At 38.0% G+C, this 23,037-nt stretch overlaps 1 protein-coding gene across 1 annotated transcript in view; it reads left to right on the plus strand.

Moving 5' to 3' along the window:
* LOC149149381 (Peptidase M1 family protein) overlaps positions 1 to 23,037 on the plus strand; it is a 206,057-nt gene that overhangs the window by 163,871 nt on the left and 19,149 nt on the right. Inside the window, exons 29-33 of the mRNA XM_089438372.1 lie at positions 10,606 to 10,687; positions 10,790 to 10,965; positions 11,128 to 11,238; positions 12,564 to 12,680; positions 12,801 to 12,872. Coding sequence (XP_089294498.1) covers positions 10,606 to 10,687; positions 10,790 to 10,965; positions 11,128 to 11,238; positions 12,564 to 12,680; positions 12,801 to 12,872 — 558 coding nt within the window. The remainder of the gene's footprint in view (positions 1 to 10,605; positions 10,688 to 10,789; positions 10,966 to 11,127; positions 11,239 to 12,563; positions 12,681 to 12,800; positions 12,873 to 23,037) is intronic.

The following is a 23,037-nucleotide window of genomic DNA, read 5'->3' on the forward strand; positions in this document are numbered from 1 at the left end:
CCAAGTGATGATCAAATGAAATGATCAACACATCATTATATATCCTCCCTAAGGGGTTTGATGTGCCTAATAAGGCCTAATAATGCCCCAACTAATAAAATAATGTGCAAAAATAACATTCCTTGGTGACAAGCCCACCGAGATAGCTCCATATTACAAAATAAGCCTCCCAAGAGGGAAAAATACCATATACAATAGGTCAAAGGGCCATTGAGGAGGCCTAGTGGAGTCTAATGTGTGCGAAATTGAATGAATGAGCTCCAAACATAGTGCTAAAGGGAGTGGTCCCTTGATATCAAAGAAAATGACCTTTGGTGTCCCCAAGTGGCTATGGGGAAACAAAACATCCTCATGGGTCTCCAAATGGATCCAACAAACCTGTATCCCATTTGTAAGGGCTGGAAGAACGATGCAAGCCCTCCCATTGTTTCCCATGACGAGACACATCTAGGCCCTTAATCAACTGCCAAGTGTGTGGTGCAGGAGTGGAGCCGACTAGGCAAGGTGGTCCAGGCGTATCATCATCGCCCAATAGGTGGAACATGAGCAAGCAATAAGTGGAACTGAAGGATCCCATGAAGTGGCAATATGCTCTCTGCTATTATGGAGATCAGTGGCTCTGAACGCTCATCCTACAAATGCCAATATGACTCTCTGGAGGGCTTGGACTCCATATAGGGGAGACCAAACCCCAGACAAAGACCCACCTGCAATTTGGTATAAGATCAAATGCGTCCCCTCACCTTCTAGTATAACCAAACATTAGTGCAATTGAGTAAATGAGCTTACAAATCATGGAAACATGTGGACACTTCTTAGTGGCACGCCCTTCCATAATGGGCTTCATAACGTACAAGAGTCTCCGATTTCAAGAAAAAAGTTAACCAAGGACCCTATTAGGTGGTTTCAGCCTCTAAAGGGGTGACATGTCCATGGTACATCCATCAAATGGTAGATGGTGTGTGAAATAATGATGGAATGGAGTGGGGTATTAGGGGTAGGCTCAAAGCCACATGCCACAGTACAAGGGTGGATAAAATAAGGGAAGCGGACACTTGGGTATATGAACGTAAGAGGGAGCAACTAAGTTGCACGAAACGGGGAAATGGGTACGAGTTTCCGAAACGGGCATGGGTACGAAACATGACCCCCCCAAATTTTGGAAACGGGGAAACCCTATATATATATATATATATATATATATATATATATATATATATATATATTAGGACATTTAAGAAATATGTGCAATCATAAAGCATATATGATACATTCTAATTTATTACATTATGATTAAATTGTCAATGCATAAACTATAAGTCTCTAAATTTACATCACATTTGCTCATGAATAATCACATAATGAAAATAGCAATATCCAAAATCAGCCACGAGAAATTTCTAATTCCTTGGCTCGTGCTTGATTGGGAGCCTCCTCCTACATAGTCTAATGACCTTAGTGCTCTTGATTAAATACAAGTTCCATACCCTAGTATCCTACTTGCTCTTGATTATTGGGAGTCTCCTCTGCATAGAGGGTTTGGTTCTCTTGATTAAATACAAGTTCCATACCGTAGTACATGACAAAATCCAATGGAAACATTGTAATCCCCCCAATCTTGAAATCTTGAAAAACAAATAAGTTTGTTGGATTTTGAGTGAGATCTAAAATTCTACTTTCTCCATATGAAATCCAATGAGGGCGAAACCACTCTCAAACATTCTGAGTCATTTCATGGTAATGTTAAAATTTAAGTAAAAGGATGAAAATGAAAAATAAAGGAGAATGTCACTTTTACTTTAAGAATTTAACATTACCATGAACTGCATATCAACGCTAGGGCCATAGGCTTGAAGATTAGGCTGCCCCACTAAAAAAATTCCTCTTTTTTATAACTTGAGAGGCATCTAGAAGATATTTTAGTCGCCCAATTAAAAATTAGAAGCGAAAAAATAAAATAAAAAATACAAGAAAAAGTCAATTTAGAAGAGGAAACTTTGTCGTACGACCTGGAAACGCGTTTCTGACCGTACTGGCCACGTTTGCTCCTTGAGAAACGGGCCAGCACGGCCGAAAACGTGTTTCCAGGCTATACGGTACGGGGTTCCTCGTTTTCGGCCGGAAACGGGCCCTTCTCCAACGTTTCCTGCAACTTAGGGGAGCAATCATTGTACATGAGTTACCCCGACCATTATTTTTCCACCCTTCTTCATATGCCTTTCTTTTATAGATTTTTCTTTTGTAACTGTTTGGGGTTCCAGAGGATGAGAGCATGATATGTGAGATATAACATTGAATACCTCGTTAAGTTGGGGCCTTTCATTGCCCACTAGGGGTTGGGACAATCATGGTTCCTTAATGATGTAAGGGGCCAATATGAGGGGCCCTAGGAACCTCAGTGATGGCCATGATGATAGGGGTAGATCTCATGTTTGGCTTTTTCCCACGTGCTAAATTTCTATGTCTCGACCATCGTTTGCATTTTATGGTACATTCCTTGTTGAGAGAGGCCTAGTTATGTTTTTTCTTTTCTTTTAGATGCATCAACCTCCGGGGCATCATTCTAGGCGTGACCCAAATTATGGACAAGGGGAAGGGGAGGCTAACTCTTTGTGGACACAATGGACAAATGTGGACACGAGTGGGGAAATATGGTGAATGGGTTTATAATGAGCGGATGGGAGTGATGTGTATGGTGTTGGGAAGCTGGACCACGCAACCAAAATTGGGGTTTCTCATGTAGTGCCACCCCTAAAGCTAGTAGACAATAAGGGAGAGCCCACAGGACTAAGATACAAGGTTAACCATCAAATTGGACAGAGGAGACAAGAGTACAAACCAAGCCCCCTCTTTCTGCTGAACCCCCCCACTAATCCATGCCCAAAAGTGTCCATGATAAGTAAACAAAAATACCCAACTACAAAATGAAAAGCCATACCGTCGGGGTTGGAAATCCCACCTTCAAACAAACGATCATAATAGATGGGAAAAGGAGCACATGGCTATCTCAAGTGGCAGAGATAGTAGCACATCGAGCTATCTGGTGGCCGCAAGGGGGTACTGGCTGCTGGTTGAGGACCATATAGGAGAAATTTTTCTCCTATGGATACTACCCACGTGTGGTGGGTAATATGACCAACTCCAGATTCTTCAAGAGCAAGGTGCTCTTGACCTATCCGATTATCTTCTAAGGCCATAAGAGTGACCAAAGATCCACTGAGAGTTTGTTTCGTCCCATCTTGGATGCTAAGGGTATCCCTTGCTCCTACAACACCCCAAGGATCATACAGGCAGACCCATTGATGTTCCACTGGACTTCGACAAAGCCAGTGCTCAGTCTGCCTCCTCGGCCATCGATCAATAGACTCAGGAACCATTGACATCTTTAGATCCATAGCTAGATCTTCCTATCTTACTCATTCTTTCTTGGCATGCGACTAATTATTTTGTATCATGCCATGGTCTTTTATATGTTTGTTGCTGCAGTGCCACTGCTCGTTTCCTTCTTTATGATTCAACATTTTCTATGAGCTCTGTGACAATGTATTTATTTGTTTCTTACTTTAATGGGGATTAAGGCTAGATAGTGCATTTAATTTGTCGAATCTGGGTTGGTAGACTTGTGAGGCATTTTGTGCGATATAAACAAGAGGCAAGGTCCTCAGGTTGTTCTTAATGACCTAAGCAAGAAAACTCATGGGAACATAGACTTGGATGGAAGAGTTAGCTTAAGGATAGTCCACTACTCGGCTGTAACGAACAAGGTTTGTATGCTCATAGAAATGCTCAGATACCAATGCAACGAACAAAGTTTGTATACTCAGAGGAATGCTCTAATACCAATGTAACGAACAAGGTTCGTATGCTCAGAGGAATGCTCTGATACCAATGTAACGAACAAGGTTCGTATGCTCAGAGGAATGCTCTGATATCAATGTAACGAACAAAGTTTGTATACTCAAAGGAATAATCTTCAGAATACACAACAATAACCTTTAGAATACTTCAAAGGCAAAGACATCCATTGTAGGATAAGTAAGTATATTGAATATTATATAAATGAATTAATGAAATGATTACAAATGAGGGTGAGGGTTTTCATATATAGCCTAGGCAAATACCTCTTCACCAACGGTCATGTCTTTAAGGATATACCTCTTCATTAACTAATTATTAGTTAATTAATGAATATATATATATATATATTGATATATATAGATATATATTGATGCAGGAGCATCTTGCTCAGAATATTATTGTTCATTTGGTTAATTTAGGTGGTGATGTTTTTAATTATTTTTAGGAATCTTGTATAGATTGAGTGAGAAATCTATGTGTGAGGTTTTTAGTTGTGAAATATTCTCAACTATGTGAGAATATCAGGGATAATTGATATGTGTAGATCTCGTAGAGATCTTAGGGATTACAAGATCCTCGAATAGGAATTAGTTGAGTGAATTATGGGAAAACATCATAGATTTAGTATAACCCATAATTATGTAATTAATCTATAAATGTAAGCTTGCGAGAAGAGTGAGGGACAATGTTAGAGAGAGCTAAGTAGTGGGGAGAATAGATCAGAGCACGAGATGTTCTGAATATATATATGTAAATATTGTTATGAATGAAAGGAGTTTTGTGTTCAAAACAATGTTTTAAAACTCCGACTCTGACTTCAACTCGGTCGAGGGTTGACTTCGACTCCGACTCCGACTTTGACTCGGCTGAGGGTCGACTTTGACTCTGACTCCAACTTGGTATTGATTTGGCCGACTCGATTTCAAAGACTCGGTCGTTGTAAAAAATACATTAAATATTTTTTTTTTTAATAAAAAACATAATTTTAAAAATTTTCATTCATGTTTCCAAACACACAACATTAGAATATAGATAGAAGACAACATTTGATCAAAGTAGGCTCATGAATATATCCATTATATCAAAATGGCACCCAGTGCACTGTCCAATACATACATGATGATGATATAGAGATCAAAACAAAAACACATAACCAAGGAGGCTAGAAATGGTGTTATCCTCCAAAATAGATTGTAAGTCATCAAGGAACTAATACAATTGTCCAAGAGTGTTCCTCACTCCAAGAAAGTCCCAAAGTGCATGTGTACATCTTCAAAAGGTGCATCCTCCACCATGATGTCGTCTAGGAGAGACCCTTTGTCACCCTTTTCAAGCATGTGAGTGACATGGCACCCCTAAGGGTAAGCATTAGCATCAAAGAGGGATGTGCTAGCCCTCCTAAGTCATCTCAATGATAACCATCCTCATATGTGTTTTGGAAGAAGGCACCATCCACCAAAATAGGGTCAAGGCCAGCTAGGGGGCATCTTTAGTCCATTTGGGCATATCATCAAATGTCCAACGTCGAAGCTTTTCAAGTCTAGTGTTTTAGCATTTGGAGGCTCATCAAGGGGTGTAGCATCACGTGGAATCAACTCAAGGCTCGATGCTCATCTTTGGAGGGCCATGGTTGGGGCCACAAAGTTAGGTTTGCTTTAAGAAAGGGGCAAAGAACCTATTGGAAGGTTTTGAAGAAGAATGAAGCCATCCCTTAAGGAATCTCTACTACATATGTGATACCACCTAGACAAACCTCTCAAGGTCAAGCGAGATAATCTCATTTAGGGACAAAAAACCATTAAAGTATCATTGTGAAAACCTTGGAGTCCCCCAAAAGCAAAAAATTAAAAAAAATCGTTGTTTTTTAATTCACGAGTCGACTCGGTAATAACCCGGCCGGCCGAACTGGTTCACTGGCCGAGTCGACCCGGTGAGGCCTTGACTTGGACCAACTCGGCCGAATCGGTTCCGAGTTGGCCAAATCTTAAAACACTGGTTCAAAACTTGTTTCTGCGTGATCTTTTATTATGTGATTTGGTTTCGTTGATTCTTTAAATCGTAGGCTGAATCCTCTGTTAAATATAGGAAATTGTGTGTGAAATTAAAACCTTTAGTGGAGTCTAGCATTTGAGGATCGCCTGGACAAAGGCCTTAATTTGTTGATCATCGATCGAAAGTAGATAAAGATTGAATGAACTGACAAATCATCATTGATCACAGGGTGGATCAATGATGATCTATTTGGGAGAAGATCGATGGTGTTTGTTGGTGAATGTGCACACACTTTAACACAAGAAACAAAACCGATAACTTTATAAAATCGAGTTAGTTGATAAATTGATCGTGACCGTTGAAGTGATCCAATGGTCATTGCATTGGAGGACGTACACATTTAATCTAGCTTTCGGACAGGATATTTTATGGACTGTGATTTAATCCAGTTGAATTCCGGATCGATCATAGCCGCTCATTATGAAGGGACGAGATCCAACGGATATCGCTCCGGAAGATGCGTGTTGGTTGGCATAAATTTCGGACGCGATAAGGTTTGAACTAGATTTTAATTTGTTTGGGTTCCACGCAAGAGATCAAGGCCGGATAGTTTGGTAAATAGGGGTTTCAATTGTTTAAATTCCAGATTTGTGTAATCGGTGCAGCTTCACTACATCAAAGTGATATCAGAGCAGAAGAAGATTCTGCGTGAAGTATGATTATATTGTAGATTTGTCACCGTTAGTCTTTATAATTTTTGTGCAGAGGTTTTGTTGCAGCTCATGAATATTGTTACGAGAGACCAAGAAAACATATGACAAGGAAAATTAGAGGCGCAGCGGAAGCAAAGGGAAAAGAAGAGGAGTCAATTTTAGAATTTGATGGAGGTAAAAATTTTCTTTTATTGAAATTTGAACATTGATTTGAGTTTGAAGAATTAGTGAAAATGAACATGGAGAAACTTAGGAAAGGTTCAAATAAATGTCAAATGAGTCTCGAAAAGCGTAGGATAAGTATTGCAGTGATGAGCGCAGAGTTGAATATACTACAGGAATGGTTTCAAGAGAAAAAGAATGAAGACTGAAGACATGGATGGAGAATAAGGAAACGGGTCAAGTGGAATCTATTGCAACAGAAATGGAATGCTATGTTGATGAACAAACTTGAACAAATACATATTTCTTTGTTAGAGAAGGAGAGACTCATAGGAATTGAGTCACAACAAAGAGGATTTGCTGAAATCTAGAAATCCCATGGTGGGAATTTGGTGCTTGAAGCATCAAAAGAGACCGAAAGGTCTGGTATATTTAAAACTGATAGTTTGTCTGTGAATGTAGATATGGTACTAAATAAGGAATTTGTTGCCATAGAGACAACTAATGACCATTGTTATGATCAAGAAGTCTTTTGTGAACCTGAAGGAAATTGGGATGATTGTTTTTCATTTCATGAACTTGAGTTTGTAGCTCAATTAGAGAAGGAAAAAGTAGCTAAATAGACAGAAGCCAAAGAAGTTTAGACCTGAGAAACTGTAACAAAAGGAGGAAAGGACACCATAGAGAACATCAACACAGTTGATGTGATTAACAAAGAGGAATTAATCCTAGAGCATGGTGGAGAAAATTGCTTTACAGATATACATAATTTGGTTGACAGTTCGAGTGATGATGATGGTGAACTTTCAGATTTAGTTCTTACTAATCTCAGCACGACAGAGTTACCTGGCAAAGCTATAGGTGCAGACGGTGAACCAGTTTGAGACTCGTTCAAAATTTGGAAACCAGGAAAATGGGTATTCAAGTTTAATAATTCTCTGAAGATATTATTCTGCGAATTTAATGCCAGACTACATGATGAAGTTATTCCTTTGAAGGACCATCAACAAAACAGAGTTTGGAATCTTGGAGGTAGCAAGTCATTTAGACTTGTAGCTGTCACATTACCACATAAAAGTGACAGACCTCATAGACAGAGTCAATTTATTTTTTCTACATCGGGAGTCTGATGCAGGAGCATCCTGTTCAGAATATTATTGTTCATTTGGTTAATTTAGGGGGTGATGTTTTTAATTATTTTTAGGAATCTTCTATAGATTGAGTGAGAAATCTATGTGTGAGGTTTTCAGTTGTGAAATATTCTCAACTATGTGAGAATATGAGGGATAATTGATATGTGTAGATCTTGTAGAGATCTTAGGGATTACGAGATCCTCGAATAGGAATTAGTTGAGTGAATTATGGGAAAAAATCATGGATTTAGTATAATCCATAATTATGTAATTAATCTATAAATGTAAGCCTACGAGAAGAGTGAGGAACAACATTAGAGAGAGCTAAGTAGTGGGGAGAATAGATCAGAGCACGAGATGTTCTGAATGTATATATGTAAATACTGTTATGAATGAAAGGAGTTTTGTGTTCAAAAATTGTTTTTGCGTGATCTTTTATTGTGTGATTTAGTTTTGTTGATTCTTTAAATTGTAGGCTGAATCCTCTGTTAAATACAGGAAATTGTGTGTGAAATTAAAACCTCTAGTGGAGTCTGGCGTTTGAGGATTGCTTGGACAAAGGACTTAATTTGTTGATCGCCGATTGAAAGCGGACAGAGATTGAATGAACTAACAAATCATCATTGATCACAGGGTGGATCAATGATGATCTATTTGGGAGAAGATTGATGGTATTCCTTGGGGAATGTGTACGCACTTTAACACAAGAAACAAACCCGATAACATTATAAAATCGAGTTAATTGATAAATCGATCGTGACCGTTGAAGTGATCTGATGGTCATCGTGTCGGAAGATGCACATAGTTTAATCCAGCTTTCGGACGCGATATTATATGGACTGTGATTTAATCCAGTTGAATTCCGGATCGATCATAGTTGTTCATTATGCAGGGACGAGATCCAATGGATATCACTCCAAAAGATGAGTGCTGGTTAGCATAAATTTCAGACGCGATAAGGTTTGAACTGGATTTTAATTGTTTAAATTCTGGATTTGTGTAATCGGTACAGCTTCACTACATCATATATATATATATATATATATATATATATATATATATAACATCGGCTAAATGATGCCTCATGCACCCAAGTCTCGTTTAAGGGTGACTAGCTAGCTCAGTGTCACCAAGTGAACTCGAATCCAAGCAATTCTACAGCATCCAATTCTGTAACAACTGCTTTAGAGTAGGCTGGCATATCCCCCAATCAACTCAAAAAATAACTACTAATCTATGAACTTGGAATAAACATGAAACCACACAATCACTTACTAAACCAGATGGAAATCAATTAAATATAAAAGCATTCATATGTATGAAAACATAAATTCACAATTTTAATCCTACTGGCAAAACAAACAAAAAAAAGCTAGAACAGAAATACGGCTTGAGTGGGCCCCTGCTCAAGGTCAGCCTGTGCCTTAACACTGTTAAGCAATCAGCACAGTCTTTAGATTGAATCTTGAATTCATCCACAGCAGCACATTAAAACATAGTTATAGAACCCAATCAAAACTCACATTCAAAACAGAGCGACTCCACTTTGTGAACCGAACAGAGATGAAAATAACAGTCTGATAACAATTAAACAACAGACAGCAACATATTCCAATTCATGCTAACCCATTTGTTCTAACCGGTTTAAGGCCGGTCCAGATGAAATCGGTCATTTCTGGTCAAAGGTCAGTTCCGCACAAAACCCCCAGAACTAGTCTGACTGCCTGGTTTAGCTGGTTTCAGTCTGGTTCTGATAACATTGAATGAAACTTGAAAGTACAACTCACAATAGTGATGCGAGAGTGCCAAAGGCAAATCTTAAGTACTGAAAGAAATGCAAATAAAATAGATTATAAAGGTGAAACCCCTAAAGTCAAAACCCTAAAAGGGCTTAAAGATAGGTACAGCACCATGCAAGTTATTTCTTCTCTAGAAATCTGGAGGATGGTGATGGCAAGATGACAAGATGCCAAGATCTTCACCACATAATGGATTTTTATTGTGGCATGAAAGAATATCTCTTCCAATGGCTTGTTAAAAATGTCTTTTCTTATTTTGTTCATCTCTCAATAACATGAAATGTTCAAAATTGAAAATGAAGTTGATCTCCTCTATATGAATGATATAATAGCATAAAGAATGTTTATGTTGTGACGAAATCCTTTCTTAATGTTTATGTTGTTTATTTTTTTGTGAATTGTTGTGATTGACATTTAGAAAAGTTGGTGCCATAGCATGGGCTAGAAATGATAAAGGTATTAGTTATTAGATAACCTAGATGGGATTTTATTGTGTTTTCAAACAAAATGATGTGGAAGAGCATGAAGTAATGTCATGGACCTCAGAACTCTTCTAGTGATATTGGGTTCCTCGTTAACTGTACTTGTTGCAAACCTGTTCTTCAAAGGGCGTTTAGAAATCATCATTTCGTCTTGTTGTTCTTTCAGTAATATCGTTTTGTTGTTCTTTCAGTAATATGAAACCTTCATACAAGAAAATTAGCTTTTTTAATCTGTAGCAAGAGTGTGCTAGCATGATGACTGCAGATGTCTTGGCTTAATCTTTACATAAGCTGTTTGCTTTTCTTTTCGTGCACAATAAAAAAATGAAGACATTCTAGGGAAGATAGAAAAGTTTCACATTAGCAATTTAAAAGATTGGATGAGATATATCTGTATTTTGAAGGATTGTTTAGATAATCTATGTGACATAATAGCTAAGTTTCTCAATTTTTTGTCTTCTTTTAGGTTGAAACTAACCGAAGCTTAGAGGAATATGATCCTAATCACGAGAGCATGGCAAGACGTGCTTTGAAAAATACGGCCCTTGGTAATTCCATTCTCTTTTGGAATCATTCTTTCATGCTTTGGGTTCTATAGCACATGGATTTTCATTTGATCTGTTTATCTGATTTGTTTTTTTATGAATCAGCTTACCTTGCCTCATTGAATGAGCCAGAAATGACAGAGCTTGTATTACATGAGTACAAATCAGCTACAAATATGACTGAACAATTTGCAGCTTTGGGTGCTATTGCCCAAAATGCCGGAGATGTACGAGATGAAGTTTTGTCTGATTTCTATCAAAAGTGGAAAGAAGATGCCTTGGTAATATTTGTTTCTTTTAATTTTTTGATTTTCCTTAGCTTCATATAGTTTTTGTGGATCTTTCCTACAATTATAACCATGAGTTTTAGTATGGAAGATATCTCCTGGTTCATCACCATGTCTTTTGATATTACATTTATTTGTTATTTTTTAATATCTCAGGTGATCAATAAGTGGCTTGCATTGCAAGCTGTCTCTGATATCCCGGGCAATGTTAAGAATGTACAAAGCTTGTTGGAGCACCCTGCTTTTGACATTCGGAATCCTAACAAGGTCAGATTTCAATACTCTCTACCTCTGTTATTGAAGGTGACCAGGTCCAGCATGTTGTCTTCAACATACATTCTGGAAAAATTGCAGTTGCTGTCATTTTCTGAGCCATACTTAATTTTACCAGGTTATGCCCAAGAAGTTTTCTGCGATATCTGTATGCTGAATAGGGTTACCCAAGTCTGTTAATGCAGGAATCTTAAAGAAATAAAAGCTTTAAAAAACTGTACAAAAGCACAATTAAATGTGTAACAAACAAGTTCGTATACTCAGAGGAATGCTCTGTTACCAATGTAACGAACAAGGTTCGTATACTCAGAGGAATGGCTTGATACCAATGTAATGAACAAGGTTCGTATACTCAGAGGCTATGTCACAAGGTTCGTCGAACTTCAACCTTGAGGTTTGAATTTTGGTGAACCTTGAAAATATTTTGAGGTTCTACGCACCTCATAGAGTCTCGTGGCCATTAACTAAGTCCATAGATCAAAACTCATAGCCTTATGTCACAACTCAAGCTTGTAATCTATCCTTGCAGTTTCCATGTTTGTGATAGCATTTTTTATTTATTGATGCTGATATCTTACAATTTCATCCTATATTTCATTTTCAAGTTAATATATCGATACATGTAGAAAATGTATATATAGCAACCTAATGGCAAACCTTATCCGAACTGCATAAAAAATTCGAACTCAAATTGAACCTAATCATTGCGGAACCCAAATTCGAACCTGTATCATGTGACATTGCTCAGAGAAAATACATTGATACCAATGTAACGAACAAGGTTCATATACTCAAAGTAATGTTCTGATACCAAATAGAGCGAATAAGCTCATTGACAGAACAGGAATATATATATTATTAATGATTGAATGATGATTGTTACATAGAAGGGCCCCTGGCTTATATACTGCCTCGGGTGCCTCTTGGTGAAAGGGCATGATCTTTTGATTGTACCCTTTTGCCTAATTAATCTATAATTACAAAATTATTAATTTTTTTCATAACAAAATCCTTTCAAAAGCTTCTGCTTCTCAAATCTTCCTTATTTTTGTGACTTGACTAACCATTCTCTTCTCCCTAGTTTTGCTTTTAAATTCTGCAATATATTTTGGAAGCTTCTTATTTGCTGTATTGTTAATTTCCCTGGAGGTATTGCTGTGTACTGCCGAGTTTCGTAGTGTTCAACTACATTAATAATAAGTAGTGTTATATAGCCTTGAACATAAATTTGCTGATTTTCCTTCTTCGAGACAATATAATTGATATTATAACTGGTCTGTTCTAAGAGGATAAGTCTGGATGTATGTTTTTTACCTCAGGTTTATTCTGTCATTGGAGGGTTCTGCAGCAGTTCGGTTAACTTCCATGCAAAAGATGGTTCTGGTTATGAATTCGTTGGAGATATGGTATTGAAGATAGATAAAGTTAATCCACAGGTCAGCTTCAGTTATTGGACATTTTAAGTTGTAATTATTTGTCAGTATTAATATTACAGAAGTGAGAATCTTCACTAGCATCTAAAGTAATACGGTTCTAAACGTTCACTACAATGGCAGGTTGCATCCCGCAACATTTCAGCTTTCTCAAGGTGGAAGCGATTTGATGAGGGCAGACAAACTCTTGCAAAGGTATGTTGTATGAATATCAGGATCAGTACATAGCATTTAGTTCTTTACCTTGTATTGATGAATTTATTCAATTTTTATTTTGAAGACATTATTAAGCTTCCATTCAACTAAAGAGCTAAAGGTCTCTATTATCCCTTAAAATAGATCTAAATTCAGCTGACTTTGTTTTATGATTGATATGTTAAATGTTACAACTAAATTGAGATGGTTATTGGTACTTACCTTACGCAACTAAATCGAGATGGTTATTGGTACTTACCTTATCTATATGCTGATCAATGTTTTAAAACTCCGACTCCGACTTGGAAACGGATGATGGTCAACTCCGACTCCAACTCGGACTTGATATCGACTCTGCCGGTTTGATTTCAATGACTCGATCGTTGTAAAAAATACATTAAATATTTTTTTTTTTATAAAAAGCTTAATTTTAAAGATTTTCGTTCATGTTTCCAAACACAAAGCTGTAGAATATAAATAGAAGACAACATATGATCAAAGTAGGCTCATGAATATATCCATTATATCAAAATGGCACCCAGTGCACAGTCCAATACATACATGATGATGATATAGAGATCAAAACAAAAACACATAACCAAAGAGGCTCTAAATGGCCTCTACAACAAAAGTAAACTGTGAAACATCACTAGTCACCACTGACCAGTACTACTGGCTACTACTAGAGGAACCAACATCTTCTGGCTCAATCTCTGAATCAGAGTCAGATGGGGAAACCTGTGGCTCGTCCTCAACATCATCTCCAACTGCAATTGTAGTAGTTGTAGCACTAGCAGGCTGTGCAACCGCTGCACGTTGAGATAGACGAGATATGTGCTTCCCTCGTGGCTGAGCAGAGGAAGTACCTTGGGGCTGTGCCTGAGGCTAGTACAAGTGGATCTGCATTCCACTGAACATTATGTTCGGCTGATGGCTCCACCTGTAAATCCAAATCAAGATCCTCATCAGAATCAAACTTTGCTGGATGACTCTCCACTACCCAATCTGATGTTGGATCAATATCTTACAACACAATGGGATCTGAATTAGGTCTTTTGTTTAGCAATTGGTTGTATCTGCGCTGGAGGCTGTATTGGACATAAACTAGATCATTTAACTGTTTTTGATCCAAACGGTTTCTCTTCTTCGTGTGAATCCTCTCAAGACAGACCAATTGCGCTCACACCCAGTAGCACTGTAAGTCTGACTCAAAATACAAATTGCGAACTTTTGCAATTGAGGACTATGACTACTAAAAGCCTCCCACCATTGTGCTGCAAAAAACATAGTAGTGTAATGAGTGAGCTCAAGTTTCAACAAACTATATCCAGCTTTCAAATTATAAACAAGTTAACAAAATAAATATTAAGAATTTGAAAATTGAAATTTTTGTTTGCTTGGCTCATCTGCTTCCCTTGCAATCTTTGCTAGGTTCTTCCAAAGGTACCTGTGGCTTTGCTGAAGGTTGTGACCTGTCGGTGTATCTCCAGCTGACCACACTCCAATGGGATTATGCGATCAATGCAGTCAATCAATCCATTTCTAACCTCCACACTCAAAGCTCCTGCTGCCAGAGCTTTATAATGATACTGTGGGTTCAAAAAATACCCAGCTACATGTATAGGGCGATGGAGTTGATTGTTCCATTTTTCATCAATGATTGCCCAAATGGGCCCATACTTAGTCACTCTATCTTTGTATGCCCTCTTTATTTTTTCCTTTGCTTGATCAATAACCTGATAAATGAAGCCCATAGCCAATCTTTCCCCATCCACCAACTACAACACCTTAACCAGTGGCTCAACAACCTTCACAATCTTTGTTGCCTTTCTCCAAAATATTTCTTCATTAACTTTCTTTTTCAATTCTTTTCCTTCTTGTTTGAGAGACCACTGGCTTTGATTCCAATCATCATTGGAAAACATCTTTTGCAAGTTTCTATGTTGTGAAAGCACAGATTGCAATGTCAAAAAATGAGTTTCAAATCTAGTGATGGTAGGCCTAATAATATCTCTGCCCCCTGTGTGTCTCCTTATCATGCTCAAAATCCATGAATGATTGTAGATAAATTTTGTTATGCTTTTGGCATGATCTACAGCGTTCTTGACCCAATCTAATTTGCGAATATTCTCAAGTATGAGGTATATGCAATGTGCACCACATGGGGTTCGAAAGATGGTTTTGTGTTTTTCCTCTAACAGTTTGCCAACAAGAACATAGTTAGAGGCATTATCTGTGATGACTTGAACAACATTAGCCACCCTCACCTCCTCAACGACCTCATCCAATAGCTGAAACAACAATTGTCCATCTTTCACCCTATCAGATTCATCAATTGATTTTAGAAACATGCTATGTTACTTGGGAGCGGGAGCGGAAACGGGAGTGGGAGCGACCCTTTTCAGAAGCTCCCGGTTTGGGAGTGAATCCCGGAGCGATTTTTTAAATATATATATATATATATATATTTTTTTTTTAATTTTTGATACATATATGTCAACAAAAACATGTAGAATGATGAATTAGACATAAAAAACATAAAAAAACATAGATTGATCATTGATCATTGAACCATATCACATCAATGATCAATCATCTAGAAATTATAATCTTCATCAACCATGTCCACAAGTTAGTAAAATACATATTACAATTGCAACATATTGAGTCTCGTGAATCATGATTCATCAAATTCAATCTTAAAGTTTCAACTTCAAGCTTTCAAAATTGAAAATTCAATATATAACATTTATCATCATTGATCACCAAAGTTGTACTTGCAAGCTAAGTTTAACCATTACAAGAAGTAATATCTTAGATATTTGTAAGTCCTAACTTCTAACTGTTAACATGAAATGAAATGTTATAAAATGAAACATGAATAATGAAATGAAATGAAACAACTCTAGTCTTTCACGAAGCATCATATTCATAATTCACAATCATTACCAATGAGTTATAATTGCCAACTTCAAACTTCAAATTTTCATTGTCACAGTCATATATTGTTTACAAAAAATATCATTATGATATGAAAGAGTCAAGAGTCAAGAGTCAAGGACTCAAAACTCAACAATTATGAAAACTAAAGTCTAATAGAAACTAGAAAAGACAAGTAAACTGTAAATCTACATGTGGCCCTTGCCACGAGAGTCTCTAGGAGTATAAGCAGGTCGTGGTGGTCTTCTAGGAGTCTCCCGCACAGACCGACGACCAGAACTAGAAGGCACATGCCCTCCATGTGAGGGTGTAGATGGTGGTAGCGACAGCAAAGGAACAAGACTCGGACCTTGAGCACTGCTACTGGATGGTGTGTAAAAATTTCTGTTTTCCCACCATCGGTTTTCAGTTTCTCCTTATTTCTCCCATATAGTTAAAATGCCCTTTCCCATAACCATACATTCAACAAGCTGAAAAAAAAAATATTGCTGAAAACACAAATCCTGGAAATTTTACAGAGTGCTGGAAATTGCAGAAATAAAAATCAGCAGTAATAAACAACCATTAAAACACATTTAAACACTGAGATTTTTGGTCAACTTGACCCTAGAAAAACCCCCTACAACTCTTGGGGAAAACTAGTTTGAGAGCTCTTCTTTATTTATGGAAAATGCCTTTTTACTGTGAGAATTTTCAGCAAAAAATCAGCGAAACAAATTTTTCCAGCAAGCAAACTTATATGTTTTTCAGCTAACAGACAATCTGGAAAATGCTCTGTACGAGCTGTACGGACCGTACGGATGTACGCGCTGTACATACGTACGGATGCACGGACCGTACAGACTGTACGAACGACCGTACGAACTGTACGGACAGACCTCGAAATTTGTGCAGAAAATCGCCTCCTCGATATTCGTGCCTGAAAATCAGTTTTTCCCTGTTTGCTCACAAAAATCTTCTTTTTACTGCTTGTTCTTTAAGCTGTACGGATTCGCTGAAGCGCTACCTTGGTATGTGTGCCAAACTGCTGCCTCTTTCTCCTCCTTGTCCAGAAATCTCCCTTGCTCTCTTGCTCTCCTTCTCCCAATCTGCTCATGAAAGAATGAATTGATCTTTTCCTCCTTTTCCTACCTTAATCCAACCCTAAGTGACTTTTGGGTGATCCCTAAATCCAATGGCTGAAATAGATTTAGATCAATGGTTGAGATTAAATGCTCATTTAAATCTCACTTTCTATTTTTTAATTCACCCCACTTTAATAAAGACCCACTTAGTCATTTATTTCCAAAGTCACTTTTCCTTTCTAATTTTTCATTGACTTTATAAAAGTCACTTTAAAATTAGACTTAGTAACTTTATCACTTAAAGTCACTTTTAATTAGATTTAACTTTATAAAAATTATAAAGTTACTTTAGGAGAAAAATTAACTTCTTTTGGACACTTTTCCTTAGGCCAAAGATCAAAGCCTTAGGGAACCACCTGTCCTCCGGTACCAAATTTCAACATGGTGGAGGTGGAGGTGGCATGGCTGTTGCAGCTGCTTCATCTTCATCCCTTATAAGTTCCTCTTCTAGTTCTTCAAGATGTACAATGCCATCCTCCAAATTGTCATCCTCTGGGTGATTGTCCCAAATTTTATATGTGGGATCCTCATAAGCCCGATCACAGTAATGACTCAACAACCTCAAGTTGTAGTGCACATAAGCCAAACTTTCTGCTTGGTTTTCATTGAGTTTGTTTCTTTTCACATTATGTATGTAGCTGTAGGTGCTCCAACACCTCTTTGCAGAAGAAGTATTTACAACCTGTGAAAGAACTTTTTTTGCTAATTTTGGCAAAAGTCCGTGGCTGCCATGTGTTTCCCACCATGTGAGAGAATCAAATCTATCTCTGTCGTCCATTGCATGGAAGTTACCATACAAACCAATGCCACTGAAGTATTTGCCTATTTCAAGGCGCACCGCTGCACATTCCTCCCTGTCAGGTATCAACTTTTCTAATGCTTGCAAATATCCACTTTACCTTTGGATCTAAATGGGGTTTGGTCCTAATCCCACCCCCTGGTACAGGTTGGCCAAACCAAGATGTAGAGTGGTATTTTGGCGTAAGGATATACGCCAAGCAATGTAGTGGAAGATTAAGTCTATTCCACCGTTTACACACACAATCATGAATCAGTTTGTACAAGTTGGGATCTCTGTTATGAACAATATCTTTTATTTGCCCCAACATGGTATCCATTTGCTCATACACCTCGCCAATCACTGGTTTGTCTGTATCTGCAAACCGAATCGTGTGATAAATGGGCTTGGTGAAATCCAATACTTGCCTCACACTTGTCCAAAACTGACCATCAAGAGCGGCCTCCTCCACCAGTTCAAAACCTTCCCTGTCAGCTGCATTTGTAGCCCTTTCCTTTAATACCTGCCAATGTGGACTTGATACCATGCTAGCCAATGACTCTCTTACCTTCAAAAGGCGCTTGAAAGTGAGGTAATAGCTACCAAATCTGGTCTTCACAATCTTCAACAACTCCAATCTCGAGTGATTGCGGAAAAGGCCATGGGTATTGCTATGATTTGTAATAAATTTTATCATTTGTCTCCCTTTCTTGTTCAAATCACCAATCCATTGGTATTGTGCATTTTTTTTCTTGACAACATCATGCATCAGAAGGTTCAATGTGTGAACCAAACATCCAGACCAAAATATGTTGGGGTATTTATCCTCAATAATTGCTCCCGCTGCCTTACAATTAGCAGCATTATCAGTGATGACTTGGATGACATTGTATGGCCCAATACGGTCAATTGTTTCAAGTAATGCTTCTGCAATGTTGATGGCGGTCCTGAAATTGTCTGAGTATTCATGTGCAGTTAGAAAGATGGCACCACTAACAGACACAGCAAGAGTATTTATCAATGGCTTGCCTTTTACATTTGTCCATCCATCAGATACAATGGACACCCCATGGTTAGTCCAAGCACTTGTCATTCTATTCAAAGAATGTGATATTTTTGCTTTTTCATGATCAAGTCCAACGGTTCTTGCCTTGTCATACCCAGGGCTCTTGTATCCTTTAGGCGCATCATTTATGGCAGAAACCATTTCGTGCCAATTAGGTGAGCGAGGAACATTGAATGGTATCCCACATGCATAGAGAAACTTGTAAACCTTTGAATCCACGTCATTCCTACACCCCTCATCAAGGAAATCTGATATGGTTCTACACCTTAAAGATGATGACCTTGTGCCTCCATATCCACTACTTTGGGAGGATGATGAAGGAGTTCTTTGTGCTTGTGGTTGTGAGCTTGGTTCAAAGAAACCCCTTGATTTTTTTGATTTGTATTGGGCTCCCTCCTCTTCTCTTATGTATTTGGCTCTGTCTGCTGCTGACACCGCTGGACAAGTTTTGATTCCTATTTGTTTGTCTCCATCCCATTGCCTTTTCCTGCAGAGGTGTTTTCTGGCACAGGTGTATGAACCTGTGTAATCATTGTTGCAATGGGGGCAATGAAATTTGGTGGTTCCACCCCCTCTCCCTGTTTCAACCCTGTTAACATATTTCCACAATGGGGTTTGGTCTTGTTTAGTTTTTTGAGAGTCATGTTCACCCTCCTCCAGCTCCTCCTCACCGAGGTTTTCATCAATTCGACTTTCTCCAGCTTTTTCATCCCCCTCTTCATTTTGGCCCATCCGTTTCCTACTCTCCAACACCATAATAACCATAAAAGGGACCAAGAAGAGGAAAATGCTAAGAAATATAGCCAGGTCCATGGTGTTTGATATTTGTAGGCTTTGAAATCTACAAATTAATTTAATTTATTTAGATTAATTAATTTAATTTAGATTCATGATTTTTAAACTAAATAAAATTAATAAACTAAATAAACTAGATTAAACTAACTAAACTAACTAAATTACTAAGTTACTTACCTCTTTGCAGGCTTGCTCCTTGCTCCTTGGCGCTTGCTCCTCGCTCTCCTCGCTCCTTTGCTCTTGCTCTCCAGTTCTAACTCAACTCATTCAAGTGATAATGAAATATTTTTAGCCCCATTGGGCTTTTAAAACATTTTTTTTTGTACATCTTTTCGTTTGTTGTTGGTAATTTGATTTTTTTCGTGTCCGTGGTTTTTTTTTTATTTTTTTATTTTTATTTATTTATTTATTTTTTTTTAATTTATTCGGCCGGATCGCTCGGGAGTAGTCGGGAGCGATCGCTTGCGGGCTGTAATTTTCGCTCCGGGAGCAACAACGATTCTTAAATTGGCAGGGAGCGGGTTCGAAGGGGGGGGGGGTGTTCCCCCGCAACATAGGAAACATGGTTCTCTGTGGTCAGAAGATAAGAAAGCTTATGATGGTATGGTTCTTTTGATCAGTCCATCCATTTGACATGATGGTGCATCTTGTTTTTGCCCATGAGTTTTTGAAATCTTTCAAATACTCGTTAATGGAGGAAATTTCTTTCTGGAAACGATACTCCCTTAACTCATGCATAGTAGGGCCTTTGAAGCCTTTTTTAACAGTAAATATGGCATCAAACATAGGCTCATAATATGGTGAATGAGAAGCATTGAAGGGGATATCAGCATCATACCATCATCTAGATATGTAATCACTAGCAGTCTCCCTCAATTCTTTCTTCCAATGGTCATCTAAAGTGGGTTGCGAAGTTCTTCTAGCTTTAGGACCATGTGCATCTGATGGAGAGGAGGGTGCGAGGGAGGAACATAGCGGAAGGGGTAAGATGCATTAGTATAAGGGATAGAAGAAGAACCCTCAAAATCAAAATGGGGGTTGATAGCCATCATTTTTTGTATACTCCTCTTCCTCCCAATTGGAAGGGGCCTAGCTTTTTGCTCTTGAAACTTCTCAAAGCTATTTAACAACTCCTTCCTAATCTCCCCAATTTGTGGTGATTCACATGGGGTAATTTGGCCTTTAATCCCTGCTAAGTGTTGTTTCAACCTATTAATGCCCCTAGTACCCTCCTTAATTTTTCTATGGCAAAATTTACAATGCATTTGATTATCAACCATTTTTGCATATGCGCAAGCAACATCTTTCACTCTAGGAGCGATTTTTTGACTTGGAAATGAAAGGAAAAATTCTGAAAATGAAAACAAAAAAAAATAACATTGCTTCAATGTTCATTTATTTCACAAAAAACACTTTTCAATTTTCAGATTTGCACAAAAAAATAAATAAGCAAAAACAATTTTTTAGAAGTGAAAAAGAATTACCTCTAGGCACAAACTGCCTCCTCAAAGTTGCTCCAACAAACCAACTCGTCAATGTTGCTCCAATGGCTACCCAAAAAGCTCCTCACTCTTGCTCAAATGCTCGCCCAAGACTCCTCACTACTGCTCCAAAAACAAACTTGTCAACTCTTCACAAACTCCTCTGAAATTTTCATTCAAATGCAATGAGATAGCTGTGAGGAAATGAGAGGGGTTGGGTAGGTTTTATAGGGTTTGGGAGAGGGAAATGGACCCCAAAGAATCGAAAGGCAGAAAATAATGGGCTTTGGGGTCCTCAAATCCACACACACAAAAAAAAAATCGTTTTTTCGACCATGCCCACCGAGTCGAACCGAATTGGCCACTGAGCCGACTCGGCCAGGCCCTTGCTCGGTTTGGCTCGACTGTTTTGGTTTTGACTAGGTCGTTTTTTAAAACAGTGATGCTGATTCACCTGGTGGATGTTCGGAAAAAAGCTTAAGTCGATAGTGTAGGCCTGGTGGATTGCCAGCTATTGGTAGATAAATGTATTATTATAAAGTCACAATAAAATGATATATTATATTGAATTCACCCATAGTAAATAACTCGTTGTGGCAATATGGCAGAAGTAAGGGATTCAGTGAGTACCCATTACATTATGTCAGTGAAAACCTAAATTTCTGCATTTTTTTAATTAAAATTTTGGTGGGCAAAATGTTAGTTCAACGTGTAAGTTGAGTTATGCAGGAAAAGGTAACTATGCTGAAGCACATGGTGTATTTATTGAAATACATCCTAGTGAAAGACATGGTTTGCTATTTTTTGAAATACTGAAATTGGGAATCTATATCTGAAATAGAATATATAAGCCATTTTTGCTTGCAATGTATAAAAGAGAAACTATAGAGGATAATTGTTGCTCTATCTTGGAGCATCCACAATAATATCTAGATTATAGACTGAAGTTGATTGAAACAGAGAAATGATGAATCGTTGAAAATGAAGATTATTCTTCCAAAAATTTAGGAAATGGCATTGATTCGAGTAGAGAAGTAAGAGTTTTGCTTTCCTAAGTGCTAAGGCCAGCAGAGGGACCCAGAGGATTGTAAAATTTTCTGTTTTCCCACCCCGGTTTTCAGTTTCACCTTATTTCCCCCATGTAGTTAAATGCCCATTCCCATAGCCATACATTTAACAGACTGAAAAAATAAATATTGCTGAAAACACAAATTCTGGAAATTTTTCAGAGTGCTGGAAATTGCAGAAATAAAAATCAGCAATTAAAAACAGCCATTAAAACACTGATATTTTTGGTCAACTTGACCCTGGAAAAACCCCCTACAACTCTTGGGGAAAACCAGTTTGAGAGCTCTTCTTTATTTCTGGAAAATGCCTTTTTACAGAGAAAATTTTCAGCAAATAAATTTCAGCAAAAACAGAAATTTCCAGCAAGCAAAACTTATCTGTTTTCAGCCCAACAGACAATCTGAAAAGTGCTGTACGAGCTGTACGGACCGTACGGATGTACGGACATACGGATGTACGGACCGTATGGACGACTGTACGGACTTGTAACGACATCCCTCGAAAAATGTGCAGAAAATCGCCTCCTCGATATTCGTGCTGAAAATTAATTTTTTCACTGTTTTGCTCACAAAAACTGCCTTTTTCTGCTTGTTCTTTATGCTGTTCGGATTTGCTGAAGTGCTGCCTGTATGTGTGCCAAATTGCTGCCTCTTTCTCCTCCTTGTCCAGAAATCTCCCTTGCTCTCTTGCTCTCGTTCTCCCAATCTGCTCATGAAAGAATGGATGATCTTTTCCTCCTTTTCCTCCCTTAACCCAACCCTAAATGACTTTTGGGTGATCCCTAAATCCAATGGCTGGAATAGATTTAGATCAATGGCTGAGATTAAATGCTCATTTAAATCTCACTTTCTATTTTTTAATTCACCCCACTTTAATAAAGACCCACTTAGTCATTTATTTCCAAAGTCACTTT

This window comes from Pinus tabuliformis, chromosome 9 (genome assembly GCF_031772625.1).
Source record: "Pinus tabuliformis cultivar Carrire ecotype Pingquan chromosome 9, CPIR1, whole genome shotgun sequence".
Taxonomy (NCBI): Eukaryota; Viridiplantae; Streptophyta; class Pinopsida; order Pinales; family Pinaceae; genus Pinus; species Pinus tabuliformis.